We start from the raw sequence: 19777 nt of genomic DNA, 5'->3' as shown, positions 1-19777 counted from the left end.
ACTGTGCCATGAGTGCACACACACCAGTTGAGCGAAAGTGGGGAGACATCAAGCTATAGTCAAGAGGACTACAGAAGATGAGGGGCAGATCCTTGAGGTACCCAACCTCTTGGATTATACCTGGCTACAGGAGCCCCGAAGAGGAGTAGCAGGACTGGTGGATGTCGGTAGAGATGGATGAGGATGGAGCGACAGAGAGAGCTACAGTGCAGGATTCCTAGGACAACGCGAGGCTAGCAGGCTGCAACAGTGCGAGAGGCATGGGAGTGTTGCACCAGTGCAGGATGGCACAAAGAGGTGTGCAACTGTGATAGATGCAGGGAATTGTTGCAACAGCGTAGAGGTCAGAGAGGGAGCACTTGTCAGCGATAGAGGGAGCTTCAGCATCGGGAGTGTCTCTAGCTTGACAGAGATGTCAGAGTTGGGAGATGAGTTACTTACTTCTCAGTAACTGAGTTGCAGTGCGCAGTTAGCAGTGGCGGTGTTATGGGCAGCATGATGCAACATGATGAGAGGGGATGTAGTGCAGATGCAACAGTGGCAGTGGCAAGGCCATGGGCAGCAGCACGGATGCAGAGGGAGCTGTCGTATAGATGCAACAGTGGCAGTGGTAGAGCCATGGGTGGAAGTACGAGATGCAGCAGTACAGATGATGGGCAGCAGGCCTAGCGCTAGGGATCGATGCTGAATGATCAGAGTAATACTCAGTAAGGAGTATTGCTAGAGCACAGTCCTCGCTAAGAGGGAGTGTTGATTTTGGGTAGCATCGGATGTGCTCTAGCCACAAAATTTGGTGGAGAGGCTAAGGCACATGAGATCTCCAATACCTAGAAAGGATTTGGGCAAATTCTAAACAGTTTGGGAGATATTAAAATAATTAATATTTTTAATGGAGTCCCTAAGTCTAAACTTAGGGAAATTAAAATACTAATGTGAATTAATATAAAACTGTGTAAGAATTGTTCAAAATCATGGATCAAGCCAGATCTAATCTTAACCGTTGATTAGGGACTTAATCTTGGCCGTTGATTTGTCAACGAGAAAAGTATAAGAGGAGGCTTGAGGGTCACTTGGAGAATACACCAAGAGATCAAGATTTCGACTTTCTGGGGCTGGGTTTGCTGAGAAAGTTGAGAGAGTGATCTGGAGTTGCAGCTGAGGGGCAATGAATATAGAAGCAGAGAGGCAGAGATAGTGCCGGGAGGATCAACGCAGCAGCTGGGAAAGCTGACGCAAAGGGCAGAAGCCGGAACTGTCGGGAACAACCGGAACTGCTGGAATAGCTGGGAAAGCTGACACAGAGGGCAGAAGCTGGAACTGCCGGGAACAACTGGAACTGTCGGGGACTATCGGGAAATCTATCACAGAGGGCAGAAGTCGGAACTGCCGGGAACAATCGGAACTACCAGGAATTGCCGGAACTGTCGGGAACAACCGGAACTGCCGAGCACTGTTGGAACTGCTGGGAAAGCTGACGCAAAGGGTAGAAGAGGTTGACGCAGTCCCTAGAGGCTAACGCTGGGGTTTTCGTGGGGCAGATTGGAGTTGAGGAGTTGCCAGAGTGTTTATTCCGGGGTTTCAGCCTGAGCATTTGTCTCCGAAGGAGAGGTACTATTGGCGAGATTTTTTCTCTGTTGGGTGAGCTGGATTTGGCACCTAGATTCTATTCTGAAACTGCTTAATAAATCAAACCCTCAGATAGCTGAACCAATTTTCCGCATTGGGTTTTTCCGGGGATATTAGTCCAAAAATAACGGTGTCATTTGTGTTCTTGTTTCTGTTTCCTTCAGTTGATGATTTGTAATGTGTTGAGCATGTACTTGTGTTTATTTTCAGTATTTACATGGTAAATAACTTGTTAATTAATCAGAACTAGTAGGAAGGAATAAATCAGAAAGTACATGGAGGGTTTCTAACTATTAGACTAAGAAACTTCAACATAATGCTGGGTGTACTTGAAAATGTTCAAGAAAACCATCAACGAACTCTTCAATAGATGAGATGCTCCTAGGTTCATGATCATGCAGACATGAGTTATGACCACCGAGAGATCCAATGAACAATAACATAAGGACATCTTGGTGGGCAACCTTCTCTCTTGAAGCATGTGTATTAAATCTTGTTACGTGGTCAATTGCGGAGAGTGGATCGCCATCAAGCACATGCACACCATGTACCATCCTTCCCTCGACATGATTAGGATGCCTAGGGATGCTAACAATGTCCAAAGCGAGAAATTTATCAAAGAAAGACAACCTATTTGAGGTATGCATGAAAAATATGTAGGAGTCGCTAGGGTGAAGTTGAAGATGCCTAGAAAAATGCTTGCTTCAACCTACAAGCATCGACCTTAAAGTTCAATGAAGAACTAGGGCTTCGTTCTTCCAATGGAGTCGCTAATAATGATATGTCAATATGTCATATAGGGAACAAAACACACTTTTCGTGTCCCCGACAACAACGCCAAAATTGTTACCTCTCAAACTAGTAGGGGACCTAAGGGGAATCCCTAATGGGAAAATGCTAGCCCAAGGGAAGCAAATGGAGACTTAGCCCACTGTCACCTTAGCTAAGGCTCCCTTCTATTTATAGACTTTCACCAATGGGAAGAGACTTGGTATATTATGGAGTCACCGATGAAGGATAAGTTGATGAAAGGATGTGGAGTGACCCAAATAATCCCTTTGGTGGAAGAGTTAGAAAGATGGAGCTTGCTTGCTTTCTTATTAAGGTACAATGTCTTATAGGGAAAGGAATGGAGGATTTGAGTGTTAGGTTTATGGGATATGACTTGTGAAGGAATTTCCCAATCCCTAAAATCCTTATTGAAATTGGTATTCCAGATGGTTCTTGATGAATTGTCTTTTCGAAGGAACGAGACCACATGGGACCAAGTAGACCCAGTCTAGGGTAGGGGAGAAGAGTATGTCACCAATGATGTCGCTAACCTGGACAAGGTATGGAAATGGATCAAAGAAAAGACATCCACTTAAAGGTTTGAATTGATCCAATAAGGTACTAGCCTTTGGGGATGCTAGGGCAAAGTTTGATCTCGAAGCTAGAACTTGGATTTTCTCACAACTCCATCGTCGGAATGGCCTCACATTTGGAGGAGGTCTTGAGGAAACACCAACAAAGGAGACCCTAAGAGATCAAACTTTTAGGATGGGTAGTTTGACGGGAAAATGATGCCCTAGGTGACCCATCTGGACTAGACCTGGGAAAAGATGAAAATATATGATTTTAGGCGACCACCTTTTGGTAGATCAATGCCTTAGTCTTGGGAGAATGGAGTCTATGATGAATATGAGTTAGGATCTTTGGTTCCTAGTCAAGGAGGCCTTAAGGCCACTTTGCTAGCCCTCTAGGTCAAAGAGAAGCAATCTTGTAGCTTTTATATTTCGATTTACAAAAGAGATGGCTTATCAAGGTCAATTCATTGATAGAATTACCCCTAGGAGATTTTGTTCACATTACATGGTCCATACCAATGTTGCAGTTATTGTTATTGGGATATTATCGGCAAGGGAAAAAATCAGAAAAATTCGTAAAAATCGGGAAATAATCAGGAAAAATCGTAAAATACAAAAATATTCATTTTTTTCCAATTTTTTTAATATCTAAAGCATCTGCAACATAAAATAAATACATTGACACATAAATATGATAAAAGAACTAATATATAAGATGTGTAATATCATTTCTAGTGCTACATCACACATAACAGTGAATCATGTCCTGAATAGTAAGTCCTGACTCCTAAGTCGCAACTCAGCCTCAAAATATCAACAAAAAATATAATAATTTATCTCATATCATGAGTCATAATGTCATATACAATGAAATGAACCAAATAACTAAAGTCTAATACTATTGATTTCCTCTGTCCCTCTTGCGAGAAAATGCAATAGCTTTCCCTTTCCCTCTAGATGTAAATGCCAGAGGAGTTGGTAGATCATGTCCTCTACTGGTGATAGGGGTAACCTGGGTAGGTTGTGTCACCTCCTCCTCCTCATAAAAAAATCGTAAAAAAAAATAAAAATCTTGAATATATATATATATATATATATATATATATATATTTTCAAGAAAATTTCCCAAAAAATCGCGATTTTTTCAAGTTATCGTGATTTTTTGGGAAAAAAATCAACGTAAAAATCGGGTGATAATATTGCCAAATTCAAAAAATCGCGATTTTTCGATATTATTGAGATTTTTGCAACACAGGTCCATACATTGAGAGATGCTATAATAGAGATACAATTCCACAATTTTAAATAGTGAATGCATGCAACAATTAGCCCTAAAAATAGCGAAAATCCCAGTACAATGTATATGACAAAGTAAAACAAGAATAACATTAAATGCATGTACTTACATGTGACCAAATATATCCAACCACCCACAATTGACAAAAGAGAAGCTCGAAAACAAGATAGACCAATATCCACACATCAAAATTCATCCATAAAGCTCTAATTCATCCTCTAGATAAAGTGCGAAATTCTCAAGAGAGAGAAAAGATCCAATCCAAAGTGATGATGAGCAAATGAGCTCATCTCACTTGTATTTATCAGTGTTGTTAAAATCGCGATAAAATCGCGATTTTATCGTAAAAGCGCGATTTTTTCATTTAGCCGATTCAAATCGCGATTTTTATACATAAAAATCGCCACTTTTTTTTATAACGATTTTTATCGAAAAAATCGCGATTTTTTGAAAAAATCGGAAAAAAGCGGGAAAAAATCGTTAAAATCGGGAAAAAATCGGAAAAAAGCGGGAAAAAATCGTTTGGCACAAAAATATTCATTTTTTTTCAATTTTTTTCAATTTTTAAAAAAAAATGAATATTTTTGTGCCAAACGATTTTTTCCCGCTTTTTTCCGATTTTTTCCCGATTTTAACGATTTTTTTCGCTTTTTTCCCGGCGCCGATTAAATCCCGATCGCGATGTGTGCAACACTGGTATTTATACACAACTTAGGAGTTCGAATTAGCCTCCTTGGCCTACATATGCCCCAAAAATAAAATAATTTTCTAATAATCCAACTTTTGGTGACAAGCCCACCAAACTAGCTCATAAATGAAAAAGTAAGCCTCTCAAGAGCTCAAATAATAATCTATGCATGTTGTAGGGTCCTCTAAGAGGCCTAATGAGGTCCATGGGTGCCATAATGAAGAATAAGAGCCTCAAAAGCAGTGGACAAGGGGTTGGTCCCTTGTAATAACTTGTGGTGCTCCAAATTACCTGTGGGGGCACATAAGTGTCCTCATGGGTCTCCAAACAAATCGAAGATGCTTGTAGATCGCCTGCAAGGGCTAGGGTGATGGTGTAGGTGGTGCCACATCATCGTGCAAGGCCTAGATCATCTGCCAAGTGTATGGTGTAAATTTGGGGCCAGTTGGGCATGATGGATCAGGTGCATCTTCCTCGCCCAATAAGTGAACCACGAGCAATCTCTGAATGGCTGTGGGGATCCATGGAGTGTTTTCTGTTGCTGTGGAGGCCCATGGCTCTCAATGCTCACCCTACATGAGCCAATGTAGCCCTCCAGAGGATTAGGACCCCGTATAGGGAGACCAAACCCAAAATGGAGACCATCTGCAATCTTGCATAAGATCCAATGCATCCCCTAGCCTTCTAGTACAACAAGTCACTAGAGAAATCGAGTAAATGAGCTTACCAACCATGGACCACAGGTGGGGACTTCCTAAGGACCCGCCCTTCCATTTCGGGATGAGCCAATGTCTCCTAAACTCCAAATGGGACTAACCAAGAATCCTATTAGGTGGTTTCTATTTCTAAAGGGATGCTATAATCATGGTACATCCTTCAAAAGGTGGTGACATGTGACAGATAGGTGAATGAAGTAGGGGATGAGAAGAGGCAGCCCTTAGTCACATGCTAGGGTACAAGTGTAGCTAATAAGAGAGAAGCCCACACTTGGGGTTTATATTGTATAGGAGGGAGCAATTTTGGTACTTGAGGTGCCCCAACCTTGATTTTTCCACCCTTCATTATATGCCTTTTGCCTTTTTATGATTTTCTTTGATTAACTGCTTGGGACTCAAGGGGGGAAGAGCATGATGTATAAGATATAGTAGTGAATACTCTCTTTTAAGGTGGGGCGGTTCATTGCTTACCAAGGGTTGGGACAATCATGGGTTCCTATATGATGAAGGAGGCTCATAGACCCTGTATGAAATAGGGTGATGGCCATGATGATGGGGTAGAGCTCATGTATTGGCTTTTGCACACGTGCTAAATGTGTTTGTTTCGACCATCTTTTGCATAGTGTGGTACATTTCCTATTGAATGTGGTCACCGTCATATATGCTTTTATCTTTCTTTTTAGCTACATCAACCTCTGGGCTGCATTCTAGGCCATGATCCAAGGTGTGGGCATGGGGAAGGGGCGTGCTAACCCTATGTGGACCTAGCGGAGGAATGTGGATCTAGGTGGGAGAAATGATGAATGGATTGATAATGAGTGGAAAAGAGGGTAATACAAGTGATAAGGGAGCGGGACCACACAACCGAGATCAAGGTTTCTCATGAAATACCATCCCTAGAGCCAAATGGTTAGTAAACGAGATCCCACGGGACTAGAATCCAAGGTTAATACCCAAAAGGGGTCTAGGGGACAAGAGCACAAACCTAGCCCATTCTTTCTGCCGAATCCCACCATTAATCCATTTCCAAAAGTGTCCATGATAAGCCAATTAGAATACTCAATTTCCAAATGAGAAGGCATACCTTTAGGTTCGGGAGGCCCATCTTCAAACATACGATCATTGTAGATGGGCGAGGAACCACATGACTGGCTCAAGTGGCAGAGAAATGGCACAATGAGCTAGCTGGTGGCTACCGACTAAGGACCATCTTGGAGAAATTTTTTCTCCTAGGGATATTACCCACAAAATGTTGGGTAACAGGTTCTTCATGGAGATCTTCAAGAATAAATCTATATGTAGCCACCGTAGATTTATTCAAGATGGACCTACGTCCTTGGTTTGTAGACTTAAGAAATCTTTATATGGACTGAATTAGGAACCTTGTGCTTGGTATGAGAAGATTCATAATTCCTTTCTTAGTGGTTGATTCTGTCACTATGAAGTTGAACTACATCTCTATATTTGTCATTAGGATTGAAAGATCCTCGTTGTTGTGTTATATATCAATGATTTGATTTTGACTAGTAGCTCGGATTTCCACATTAAGGAACCAAAGTTAAGGCTTTAGGGTTCATTTGAAATGACTAATCTTGGTCTACGCCACTACTTGCTTGGCCTTTTAAGTCGGTCCTCCTTAGTGATCCCTCTTTCACAACCTTAGTATGTATTAGATCTGTTGCAAGGCTTCAAGATGGAGGATTGTAATCATGTTGGTGCCCCTCTTGACTCTGGGATGAAATTTCTGGCCCGTTTTCATCCTTTGTTTGATGCTATTATTTGTCTATCCCTAGTAGGTAGTCTTCTCTATCTTACTCATTCTTGACTAGATATAGGCTTCATTGTCAAAATGTGCACATGGTACGTGAATGAAACTATTGAGAGTCATTGGTAGATGCTTAAATGTATTTTATGCTATTAGGAAGGCATTACTTATATGGGAATCTACTATTCAACTAGAGCTCCCATTTGACTTGAAGGATTCTTTGATGTGTATTGCAAGGGTGATCTAATGGGCATCGCTCCACTTCTAGCTATTTTGGTTGTAGACCAATTTCCTAGTGTTCTAAAAAGCAATAGTCTATGGGTTTCTCCTCCATGGAAGCTAAGTATGCCATTGTTGTTCTAGTTGTGAAGCATCTTGCTTAGATGAGGATACTTTTGGACTGATTGTGTCTTTCTCGACTGGGCCCCACCTATCTATATTGCAATAATCAGAGCACCATTCAACTTAGCTGTAATCCCATGGATCATCAAAGTACTTAACACATTGATATATGGATACACTACACTCGATATCTCTATTCTTAGGGATGATTTGAGCCTATCTTTGTACCCTTTACGAATCAACTTATAGATATCTTCAAAAATTTTGTGGAGACCCACCTTCAGTATCATATGACATTGTTTTGGTGTTTGAATAAGATGGATTTTGTTCATAGTTTCTTTCTATTTTAAAATTATTGGGCATCTTTGTCTAACAATCAACCTCATTCATTTTCCTTTTATCATAATTCATTCCATGCTAACATTACTCCTATATCTTTCCCGTTTGCATTGATATTGATTATAAAAGGTTTGGATGGGTCTTGTAAGGTTAATTAATGTGCTTCTCGTGAGATTTACTTTATATATTCAAAATCTTCTTGTTGTCTTTCTGTCCATTCAAGCCAACTATTTTCCCTAGTATTTCTAGTAGAGCATTTGCTATTTTGTGAGGAAGTTTATTATGAATTTTATGTAAAAGCCAACAAATCCTAGGAAGATTCTTATTTCTAGTATGCTTATTGTGATTTTGTAGCCTCGAATCACTGTAAAGCTTGATATTATAATTACATTTCTAGCAGTATATGCCTGTCTGTCTAAATTCATTTCTAATAGACTGTAATTATAATTTCATATAATTTCATTTCTAGCAGAATATACTTTTCAATTTTATAACTAAACAAATCAATTTAGACATATGTACATACTTGGTTTTTCTGAGTTGGTGTCGATCCCTGGACGATGTTGTTCTCCTGATACCAAACCAACCAAATTCCTCCCTCCCTATCTGGAATCAATCTTTCCAGGTCCCAAACCCAAAAGGCTTCAAAAGCGAAACCTTCTGGCCCCCAAGCCTAAAACCTCCAAGAACAGGGCCCAATTCTCATAGATCTATATCTAAAATCCTGAGCCCAAGGCTCATTTGTCATTTCACAAAATTTCTCTCCCAGATTCTCCATTTTCTTCCTCCCCATCCAAATTTCCGTCTAGAAGTACCCCCAACTCACTTCTCCTTTTAGATTTTATATAGGGAAGGATCCTTCCCTCTGAAGAAATCTTGCACTCTTTTCCTCCAATCAACCTTGTCCTTATCCATTAATATTTTATTACTTGAGTCGGTCATCTTTATTTTAAATTAAACGTACATTAAATCAAATTTTTACTTAAATATATATTAGATGGAATTTTCAACTTTATCATTTCAACCGACTTCGAGAAGAGGATCTTTTAAGTACCTTAGCATGACTTGCCCAAGGATTATGAAGTTAATTAACCTTGTCCCATAGTAATATTAATAATTATTTATTTTTTAATTAAAATGTTATTAATGAAATGAAATTAATATATTATAAAATAGGGTATTAATTAATTCTTTTAATATTTATTCATTTTCCATACATAGACACTTTATGTAATTAAATTGGTATGAATACTAGTACAATACTTTCAATAATTAATTCATTTATCCTGTACTTGGGAATTTTCATAATAAGTTAATATGCATACTAGTGCAGTGCATGCATATGTAGCTATCATATGCATACCTCGTATACATGCTAATATTCCTACGTTGCTTGTAATTTGAGATGGGTTGTTACAATGACTCTGATTTTATTTGAGCCAACTTCAATTTTGTTTTTTGATACTGTATGGCCATGTATTCTACTTTACAGAGGAAACTACGTTTTGACAGTTTTGTGGATAGTTTGGTGTTCTTGAGAAGTTTAATACTATCTCAAGGTGTTTTATATGTTCGTCATTTTTACTAAAAGTTTGGATGCCATCTAGAAATACTATGATGGATTTTCCTACATATGGCCAGAAGGAACTATTGATCACCCATATGAAGGTTAAATGTGGATTTTTTACTCTGAAAGGCATTAATTGGAATTCAAAATGGCCATCTCTAATCGTGAAGGTTGTTTTGGGTATGCTGGTTCATTTATTTTTACTTAGTGGTTTCTACTTGGATTTTATTTTGTAAAAGATGCATATTCTCAAATGTCAATATATTGGGTATTTTTTAGACCAAAAGTTTAACATATACTGAGTGGCATTTGGCTTTGTTTCACCTGAATCAGATCTTTATTATTTGGTAATGAGATCATGTTTTCTAGATATTTATCATAATGAAATCCAATGTGAATTTTCGTATTATGTCATAATTTGGCCTTTTATTTATTTTCCATGAAATCATTGAGTGCAGTCACAACCTTTTATTTTTGATCAAATTTATATTCCTTAAGGATGGCATATTCTTTATTTTGACTTTCTAGGGGCAATGGTTCCTTATAGACATTTATCTACTTTTAGGTGTGACTTGACACTCATAATTAATTATTGTAAACTTGTATCCAAATTGAGTTTTATATTTACTTGAGTCCTTTTTCTGAAATTAAAAAATATTTTATTTCTTTAATAGTGTTTTCTATATTTTACTTTAAGATAAATTTATGACTTAATGGTTTGTGTTGTTTTCAGAGACGTTTCAGAAATGACAAAAGAATTAATTCATCTTTGGTAGAGGTGCTACATGGAGATTCGTGGGCAAACATTCCTTGGAGCGATTTGGTTGTTGGCCAACTTTTAAGAGTATGTAAATCTCTGTTAAAGGTCCATACAACTATGACAAATAGTACACTTAATTATCAATTACATTGGTTTCATACCTAATAAGGTTCACGTGTGTAGAAAATAACATCCTCAAATTCATTCTAGAGCTCATGTTGAAGAAGATTTTGGTTACCATCATCTTCTTTTGCTAACATAGGAATATATAAAACTATATGACTTTCCTGTCGGAATTACTGATGATTAGTGGATTGGCATTGATTCAGGTTATGTACTTGTATAGATAAATTACATTTTAAACTAAGATGTTTTGGTCACTATGCCATTTTTTCAACCTTTGGATGTATGATTTGGTTATTTGTGGTTCTGAGGGAGTGCCCTGCCTTATTCAAGATTGCTTTATATCTGAGGTGTCATGACTCATTGGTAGCTCTAGAGGGGTATGTGGGTTTGGGACCTGGGCATAGAGTGGTCCACTCCCCATTCAAGGTTTCTTCATTGCAAGTTTCTACTTCTCTCAAGATTCTTTGACTTATATTTTTCATGCATTGGTGACCTGATTTATATCTAGAAATCTCTTATTGTTCTAGTTGGGTGATATCATCATTATGAGTGACTTTAATGGTTGTGCTGGCATCCCCTGGACTTAAAGGATATTGGGTTGTGGAGGTATTTAAAAGATGGGTAGAGGGAGACACCTCCTCTAAGCGAGGTGAATGCATGAGGATGGCATTTGCTTTTTGATAGACAATGTTGCCTCCTTTAAAGAATGTAGCAAAGCACATATTACCACTTTATAAGAGCCCAAGTTGGTTTTTACCACAACGGTCCAAGATGAATTAGACAAGGAATTTATGTTCATCGGTTCTTATCTAAATATAACACTTCCTCCTCACAATTTTCATGTTGGTTGAAGCATAGGTACATAAAGGGGCTTTCAAATTCTAAGCTGCTCTGGACATCATGCTGAAAACAGAATCAGTTCTCTTGATTGCTTCTTCATAATATGGTGTTTTACCTGCAGATTAAATCAAACGAGTATTTTCCTGCAGATTTAGTGCTTTTATCAACTTCCAATGATGAGGGACTCTGCTACATAGAGGTATATTTGTTATAATTCACTCATTACTGGGCAACATTCAGTATCAACTAAACGTTGTATATTGGTCCTGTTTTTTGGCCAAATCTGTAAATTTAATAGCAGTAATTCTAATCAGACTTCAAACCTTGATGGCGAGTCCAATCTCAAAACGAGAAGGGCATTGGAGCAAACTTGGAAGTATGGTAACTCTAATGAAGCTTCAAAGTTTTCAGGTTTGTGTTCAGAATTGTTTTTATCTCATTCCCTGGGCTTGAAAAGTAATAGGGTTTTAAAAAGATGGCTATCTTTGGTTGAAAGTCCTAAGTTTATGTATCAAGCTTAATGACAGAGAAAGTAGTCCAATAGTAATGGTAAGTTCAGGAAGAAAGGTAAAATTCTAGGAGCATGAAAAGGGTTAAATTTGGTAGATTAGCTAAAAAAATATAGAAACAACCTAGAGATTGTAAAATACTAAAAACTATATTTATTTTCTCATCTCATACATTGAACATCCATTCTTCATGATTTTCCTGATTGGTTCTAAGTTTCTTAAATGTTTGGTGTAGTACTAGTCAGTTGGAGAAATTGAGTTGCAGAATATTATAATGAATAGATCTAGCAGAATTAGGCTGAGTGGAGTAGATGTCATATAGACTTTAAAGTTGGATGAGCTTATAACAATTTATAGTTTTCCTCTTTATAATGGATGGCATGTTTGTCACGGTGTTGAGAACAACCCATCACAGTTAAACATTGACTTCTTTATTTAAGGCGGGGTAAAAAGAAGGGAAATATTGTTCTTTTCCTACCATTTTTTCTACTGGCGGAGTAACTGTAACAGACTACTTGCCATGTCATACCTGGAATAACAATCATGTTGGTCTGCATGTTGCATTTTGTTACCTTGAATGACAGCTGTAATCAAATAGAATATAACCAACGTTCCACAGGGATGTGTCTCCACACCTATGGAATTTGTCTGTTGAGTTCCTTCGTGCCCAGGGATTGGGGGACATGAGGAAGACATCCCCAATGTGTAGGGACCAGTCCCAGGGATGTTGGGGATTTTGCCAACATCCCTGGGAAGCCCCTTGCCCAATGAGGGAATGCCCCAGATGTATCTTGATAAAAATGGAGCATCTGGGTTCCCATGGTCTGTTGGCTATCCACAGGTGCAAAAACATGCCTGTTTTGGCACATCAGCAATAACATCTTGGAATATTTGAGTTGTCCTAGGTAGTACTTATGTGAGTTTTGAATGCTTTTTGGATTTTTCTTTTCCTTTGTTTTCAGAATATTTTTTTGTGGTTTCCTTTTTGACATCACGTGGAAATGTTGGCAGGTGTGGGGTGGGTGGAGGGACTTCCGGATATCATGTCCCCGTTATCTGTCGTGCCCCCGTCCTGAAACCAAAGTGGAATTGTTAAAGTTACAAAAAACATTAAGAGTTGCTGGTCAAGTCTCCAATAGGTGAATCCCCAATCCTCATCATCTAGCAGTAATCCAACACATAAAATGCAGGGACAGTGGGCTTCTTTTTACTCCTTTTACACTCCGAACACTTCCCGACTGTGACAGAAATTGTCAATAAACCACAGGTTCCTCCCTTATTTAAGTTTTGCAAATGTCAAGGTAAACCCTATGCAATGTTCTAATGTCAAGTTGGTTGATAGTAGTTAGCACAAATTTTTGCAAATGTTGAGGTACTAGCCTAGATCCATCTTAACTCCGGATCTACCAAGCACCGAGAGGGATCAAATATCCATCTTAACTCTGGATCTACCAAGCACCGTGAGGGATCAAATCTCTTGAGATGCAAACTTCTTTTGGAGTGAAAAGAGATTTTATCTCTCTCGGCGCTTGATAGATTCAGAGTTAAGATTGATCTAGGCTGGTATTATATAACTTTCACATCTCTAAATATAAAAGTATTATCATTTTTCATTTATTAAAACCTTGATTTAATTTCTATGTAATATCCACTGAATATTTTTAGTAGTAGTGAGGGTAGAGGGTTTAGATATATCTCAAAAGTATAACATTTTTTCTTTTAGATTTAATTAAAAAATGTTATAAAATTAAATTAAAATAAAATATTTATAAAATATTTTGATTGTGAAATGAGTTATGGTTTTTGGGCATGTGGTATTGATAAGCCATAGTATTGGCCCATGGTATTTTACAAAGCCTATTTACAAGTTAATAATATCCATGGTAAAGTGGGGGTGAATATCCATGGTTAAGAATCTCATTATATTGTAAGTTTATTGAAAGTATTAAGTTTTTATATGACTATTAATTAAATTTAAATATGGTTACAAAATCATTATTAGTCCCTGCGAATGTAGGACTCTAGCAATCAATTTGTCTGTTGACCATTATTAGTTTAGCATTGACCAATGCAATTTATAATGTTTAACTTTGAAAAATAAATATTTATTTTGCAAATCATTAAAAAACTATTTTTCAAACATTTGATTGGACCATAACTTGAAGGTCTTATTGTAGCCTTTGCATAATATAATGCCACATGGATAACTGCATCACATTATATAGTTCCAATATTCATGCATGATTTTCACATATTTGTGTACTGATTTTTTAATCCAAAAATAAAATCCTTGAAAATAGTTGATATTCATGTAAATTTAACACCCATTTTTTTTTCTTTTTTTTGAAATAGAAAACATAAATTTAACAATTAACATCAATTCTCATGCCTTATTTTTGAAATTTAACCAGAGAACCTAAAACTTAACAATTCATTTGCAAGTACTTACCTGAAATTCTCGTTTGAAGGAGTTTTTGGTCTGTTGTTGATCACGCTCCTGCTACCAAACCGACCTTTTTTCTCAGCCTATCTGGGATCAACCTATGCAGTTTCTAGATCCAAAAGACTTCGAAATAGAGATCTTATAGCCCCCATGCCCAAAATCCAAAGAACAATTTCTTAAGGCTTCTGTGTTTCTCTTTGTATTTTACCGTCTCTGCTTCTCCCACAATTAGAAATAAAACCTTCCTTCCATGCTCTTCGTCCTCCCTCCCCCTCTCATGGTCTCCTCGACTCCCTTATATGCCTAAGATCCACCGTCTCAAAACTCAGAACTATCTCAAAATCCCTTTATTGTCCGTCTCCTACCTTCTAGAATCGTCTTTTCCCTTTGTTTAGAGGCAGTGACATTTATAAATGTAATGAAGCATTGGTTAAAATTCTTTATTTAGTTTATGAGCTAACAATATCTAGTTTTAGTGAAGGAATACGAGTTGGTTGAGCTGCCATTTGTGCACTTGAGTAGGTGATCAGGGAGACAAACTCCCAACGAATCTTCAACTATCAAACAAAGAAGTGACACCTTTGAAAAACGAGCCAACAATCTGCCAACAAACTACGTGTAGAGTGTTGTAAAGAGCTGTGTAGAGGCTACCAACAAGATCTGTGTAGGAGCTAGAGTAGAGTTTGGTGCCAAGTGTGAGTGGAGACACAACTCCACATTTTCCTTAATAGAATCCTCCAACTGATCCTTAACTCATGCGTTGACTCTTCTCTAGGATTTTGAGTTGCCAAGTAAGCACATGGAATCCCAAATTGGCCCACAAAATCGATCTCATGGGTGCATTAAGTCTTGAGCTGATGTGTGATGCCATATCACCATTTGACTTGTCCATTGACTAACTTTTGACTTGAGTTTATTTTCCATGTCATTTCCACTTCATCTGTCATGTGGAAATATTTATTATTTTCTCCACTTATTAATTTTCTGGTTGTTTATTTCCAATTTTCCCACTAGAGTTAGGAAAAGTGGGGTTTGAGGGTCTAAAAATGACTTTTTTGACCCTCAATGTGTGTCCTAGAGGAATTTTGAGGTGGAGAGGATGAATTTTGAGTAATCACACACCCTCAACATCTTCTGCCATCACTTTCTTCCATTTTACATAAAAGATAATTCAAAAGTCCATCCTGCGGAAATTTTTTAATTATTAAAAATCCCTATCTAGACTTAGTTAAATTCCACTAATTTTCAAAGATGACCTAGCATGGTAATATACATCAACTATAGAGACTAGGATGGACTAGGGGCTCAAACTTCAAGCCTTCACCTCGACTCTGGGGGCATGTGGTGAGTGAAAAATACTTAGCTAACTATTCCTTCACCTCGACTCTGGGGGTATGTGGTGAGTGAAAAAACTTTAGTTAATTATTCGCCGCTGCTAAAAAGTAGGAATAATTAGCTAAGTGAAAAAAACACTCCAGGGTGTACTCACTTGTTGATTGAGTCCCAAGTCTCCTAGGCTTGTTACATAGCTTTATTCATCATGCTAATGACATTTTTACAATATCCTTGCAGGGTTGCAAAATTTGAGGACTGGGAGAAGAGAGAGAAGATAGAAAGGGCCTGAAAGGCCTGGCTGACTTTTGAACTCTGAAAATAAATACGATGTGTAGTCTGTGTGATGGGCTATGGAGTCTTCATATCTGCTAAGTGCAACTCAACAATCAACAAGCCCAAGGAGAATTGAACCTGCGCCTCGTGGCAAAGAGCCAATGACTTGGTAGGGGGTGCTTCAACCAACTGGGCTACCCATTAGGGCTAGGCCCTATTACAATACATAAAATCCTATATATATCCCCATTAGAGTCATAACATATAGCCCCTAATTCCATTGTCGTTGTTGTTTTCCACAGGATAGAAATACGTGAACCTTTGTCTTCCCTAGTCTAAGGTCATTATCTTTGATATTGTTGTCGCAAAATCTAGTAGGGCTTGGAGAGGGGTACCCTACAAGGCTATTATTAGGCCAAGGAACAACAATGGGGTAGTGGCCCATTGTCACCACAACCAAAAACCCTTGCTCTTTATGGATTTTCACTGATGGGAGGAGTCTCAGTATGTGAGAAGGTCACCTAATGGATATTCTAGGGTTAGGGTATAAGGTGACTCATTGAGATCTTCTACAAGAAAGACACAATTTAGGCTTATGCCTTCTATTGGAGGCAATTAGATTTCGTTATAGTGAGCTAGGGTTAAGAGCACTATACCTAGGGCTTGATTGATTGGTTGAGTGTTGGGGTGGACAAAGGTCAAAGAAAGGAGAAAGGGTTTCCAACAATGTGTATCAACAAGATCAAGGCACATGAAACCCTTGAACAAGCCCCTAAGTTGAAGCAAGACTAGACTAGGGTTTTACCTTGGGGTAAACAACTAGGTCAAAGAAATTTATGGATAAGATTGGAGTGGATGTCCACCAAAAGAAGAGATTTTGTGGCAAATACCCTCTTGATGTTTAGGCTTTCCAATCCCCCAAATATACTTTGCCTAGGGATTTGCACCAAGCCCTAGGTAGCAAGCTTGGCCTTCAAGGGGCCAAATTTAGAGGAGGAGGATTTAGGGATAAATATCAAGTTTGATCACCAACAATATGGACTATTCCCTTGTTCCTTAGGAATATGGAGTCTATGATATGTTAGATCAGCCAAGAATTCGCTGAGGAGGCTGAATTCTTGATGCCCTAGCACCAAAAATTCAAGCATTTATCTATGCAAAGGATAATGGATTTTTCACGGGAGAGTTAATTAAATTTCACCATTAGGACAATCATTCACATATTATGTATGTGCAATGCATGTAACAGATCATCTAGATAGCCTTTCATAAATCTTCAATAAATTCGGGCACAATAGCAAAACCTAGATTCAACATTTTTCCATACATTAGACATGTCGAAAGAAAAATATTGAACAATAGGTACACTTACAATATAACATGCAAAAGATTCCATGCATTGATCCAAAGTATAGCTCCAAAGACAAGCGACGTAGCTCCAAATGTCCAAATGCATTCATAGATTCTGAATCCTCCACAAGAAAAGAAGTCGACTTGCTCAAGAAGGCCAAAATTCCAAGCAATGTGATGATGATTTTGAACAAATGATCTCTCCTATATTTATATGAAGAGTCACAAGGTCTATTTTAGCCTAAGGCCACTTAAAATCATAAAATAATATGCAACAAGAAGCTAGGTCGCAAGCTGACCTAATGGCCAATGATAAAACATAACAAATATCCCACACATGTGTCGTATGAGAGAGAATGTTGAAGTCATCCATGAGTAGGCCCTTATTGGGCATGCGTTGAGGGCTAGAGGTGCCATTTGATGTGTAGAAGCCGTATAAAATCATCTCCTAAGGGTTGGACCTTAGGTCTTTGTCAATCTCCCTTTGTGGACCCCACTTTTGATTTTGGGGCACAAACGTGGTCTCATGGGTCTCTAGGTGGTTAAAATACTTGTCTCTGCTCCAATGTCAGGGGCTTTCATGGTGGTGCTTGCCCTCCTATGTCATAAATTGTGAGACCATCCTCGTCTAGGCCCTGGATCAACTGCCAATCCCTTATGAAGTGCTAAGCTGGCTGGGGGCATGCTGGGTCCAGATGCATCATCCCATAAAAGTCATCAATGTAGGGTAAGGTTCGGGAAGTTGGAACACTATGGGTACTAGAGGTACCCATGGCTATGTATGATTTTGTATTGCTACGCAGAGTCCCATGGCTCTCAATGCTCCACCTGTGGGTGTCAATATGCTCCTTTAAAAGGCTTGGGCCCCAGTTAATTTGCCAAGCCATGGTTGTGGAACCACTTGTCAATTACACACAATATCCAGTGCTAGTAGCTATATCATTAGGTACATTTAATCATTTTTTCATTAAGTGAACCAAGCTTGAAAGTAATGGGCAATTTTGACAATTCAAATATGGTTTCCCTTCCAAAATTAAAGCTTTGAACTCGCGATGGTGTTACCTCCCTAGGTAGAAGTGGTTAATAGACCACCCTATTAGGTGTTTCCAACCCTTAAGGGCAAACGACATGTCCTTGTTCCACCCTTAATTGATAGGTGTCATGTGAATAATGATGGAATGGATGGGAGAAAACTTCGTGGCCAAGTGCCATGGTCAAAGGGACAAGCTTTGATGGGCTTCTCATCCTTGTTGTATAGATGTGGGGAGGGAGCAATCATGGGTGCATGAGTTACCAACTCCGCCTTTGTTTTTCCACCCCTCTTGTGTTCCTTTTACTTTTTCTTGATTTTTTTTTTGTATTACTGCTCATAGCTCAAAGGGTTAGAGCTTGCTTTGTATGATGTATATCAGTTATTATCCCCTTAATGATGAGGTAGCTCATTGCCCACCAGGGGTTGGGACATGCAAGGGTTTTCTCTCATAATATGAAGAGAAACATGTGCTCAGGAACTGAGTGCTGAACATAATGAGTGAGGTAGAGCTCATGCTAGGCTTTTGCCTACGTGCTAATGTGTACGTCCCAACCATCTTTTGCTTTTTGATCTTCTTTTGTTTTTATTGCTTGTGGCCATCATATGTTTTTTCTTATTCTTTTAGCTGCATCAACTTCCCAGGGCCAAGTTCTGGGCTCTACCCAGCTGTGAAGATGTATGGTGCCAATCCCAAGAACCAGTTGTCAGTTGAACCCGAAGAAGGGAGGTGGAATATGGGGCTTGTATGTTACATGGAAAGTGGTAAGTATAGAATAGGAAGAGATGAGACTACACTATCTCAATCAGGGTTTCCCAAGTAGTGCCCTTCCTATACCCATTGGGCCATTAGGGGAGGTCCCACAGGACTAGGATGAAAAATTGACCCCCCATTTAAGGTGAGGGGACAAGATCATGGTCAAAACTCCTCTTCCTTCTAGGTTACCCCATAATCCATGTCAAATGCCCAAAATAAAAACAAACACAAGCACCTGATTGCGAAATGAATAAGTACCTTTTGATTGGAATCCTACCTTCCAACATGTGCTCTTGCCAAATGGGCAAGGAAACATATCATTGATGCATGTGGCAAAGATATGGATGGCGCATCATCATCGACTACTAGTGGTTGTTAGGGGCTGTCGGTTGGAAGAGATGGGAGAAAAACTTGTCCTATGGCATCACCCACTTTTGGTGGGTAACAAATATCATTTGATGTGCCGTTGGCACCAACTTAGTAGAAAAATTTCATTTGATGTGCTGTTGGCACCAACTTAGTAGCAAAATTTCATTTGATGTGCTGTTGGCACCAATTTAGTAGCAAAATCTCCAACACAATTTGAAGCACTGCGTCAGCCCTCCTGGCCTTTGCGTTACCCTGAAACCTCTCTGCGTCAGTCCTCTGAGGCTCTGCGTAGCCTCTCT

At 38.8% G+C, this 19777-nt stretch overlaps 1 protein-coding gene across 4 annotated transcripts in view; it reads left to right on the top strand.

The window, feature by feature from the left end:
• LOC149225112 (phospholipid-transporting ATPase 3-like) overlaps window positions 1-19777 on the top strand; it is a 471966-nt gene that overhangs the window by 110550 nt on the left and 341639 nt on the right. For all 4 annotated transcript variants that reach the window (XM_089376915.1, XM_089376914.1, XM_089376913.1 and 1 more), the window contains 3 exons: window positions 10420-10530; window positions 11534-11611; window positions 11727-11823. In XM_089376915.1, the coding sequence (XP_089233041.1) occupies window positions 10420-10530; window positions 11534-11611; window positions 11727-11823 (286 nt within the window). The remainder of the gene's footprint in view (window positions 1-10419; window positions 10531-11533; window positions 11612-11726; window positions 11824-19777) is intronic.

This window comes from Pinus tabuliformis, chromosome J (assembly GCF_031772625.1).
Source record: "Pinus tabuliformis cultivar Carrire ecotype Pingquan chromosome J, CPIR1, whole genome shotgun sequence".
Lineage (NCBI taxonomy): Eukaryota > Viridiplantae > Streptophyta > Pinopsida > Pinales > Pinaceae > Pinus > Pinus tabuliformis.
Note: the sequence above shows the minus strand (reverse complement) of the source record. Positions and strands in the feature narration are given on the sequence as shown.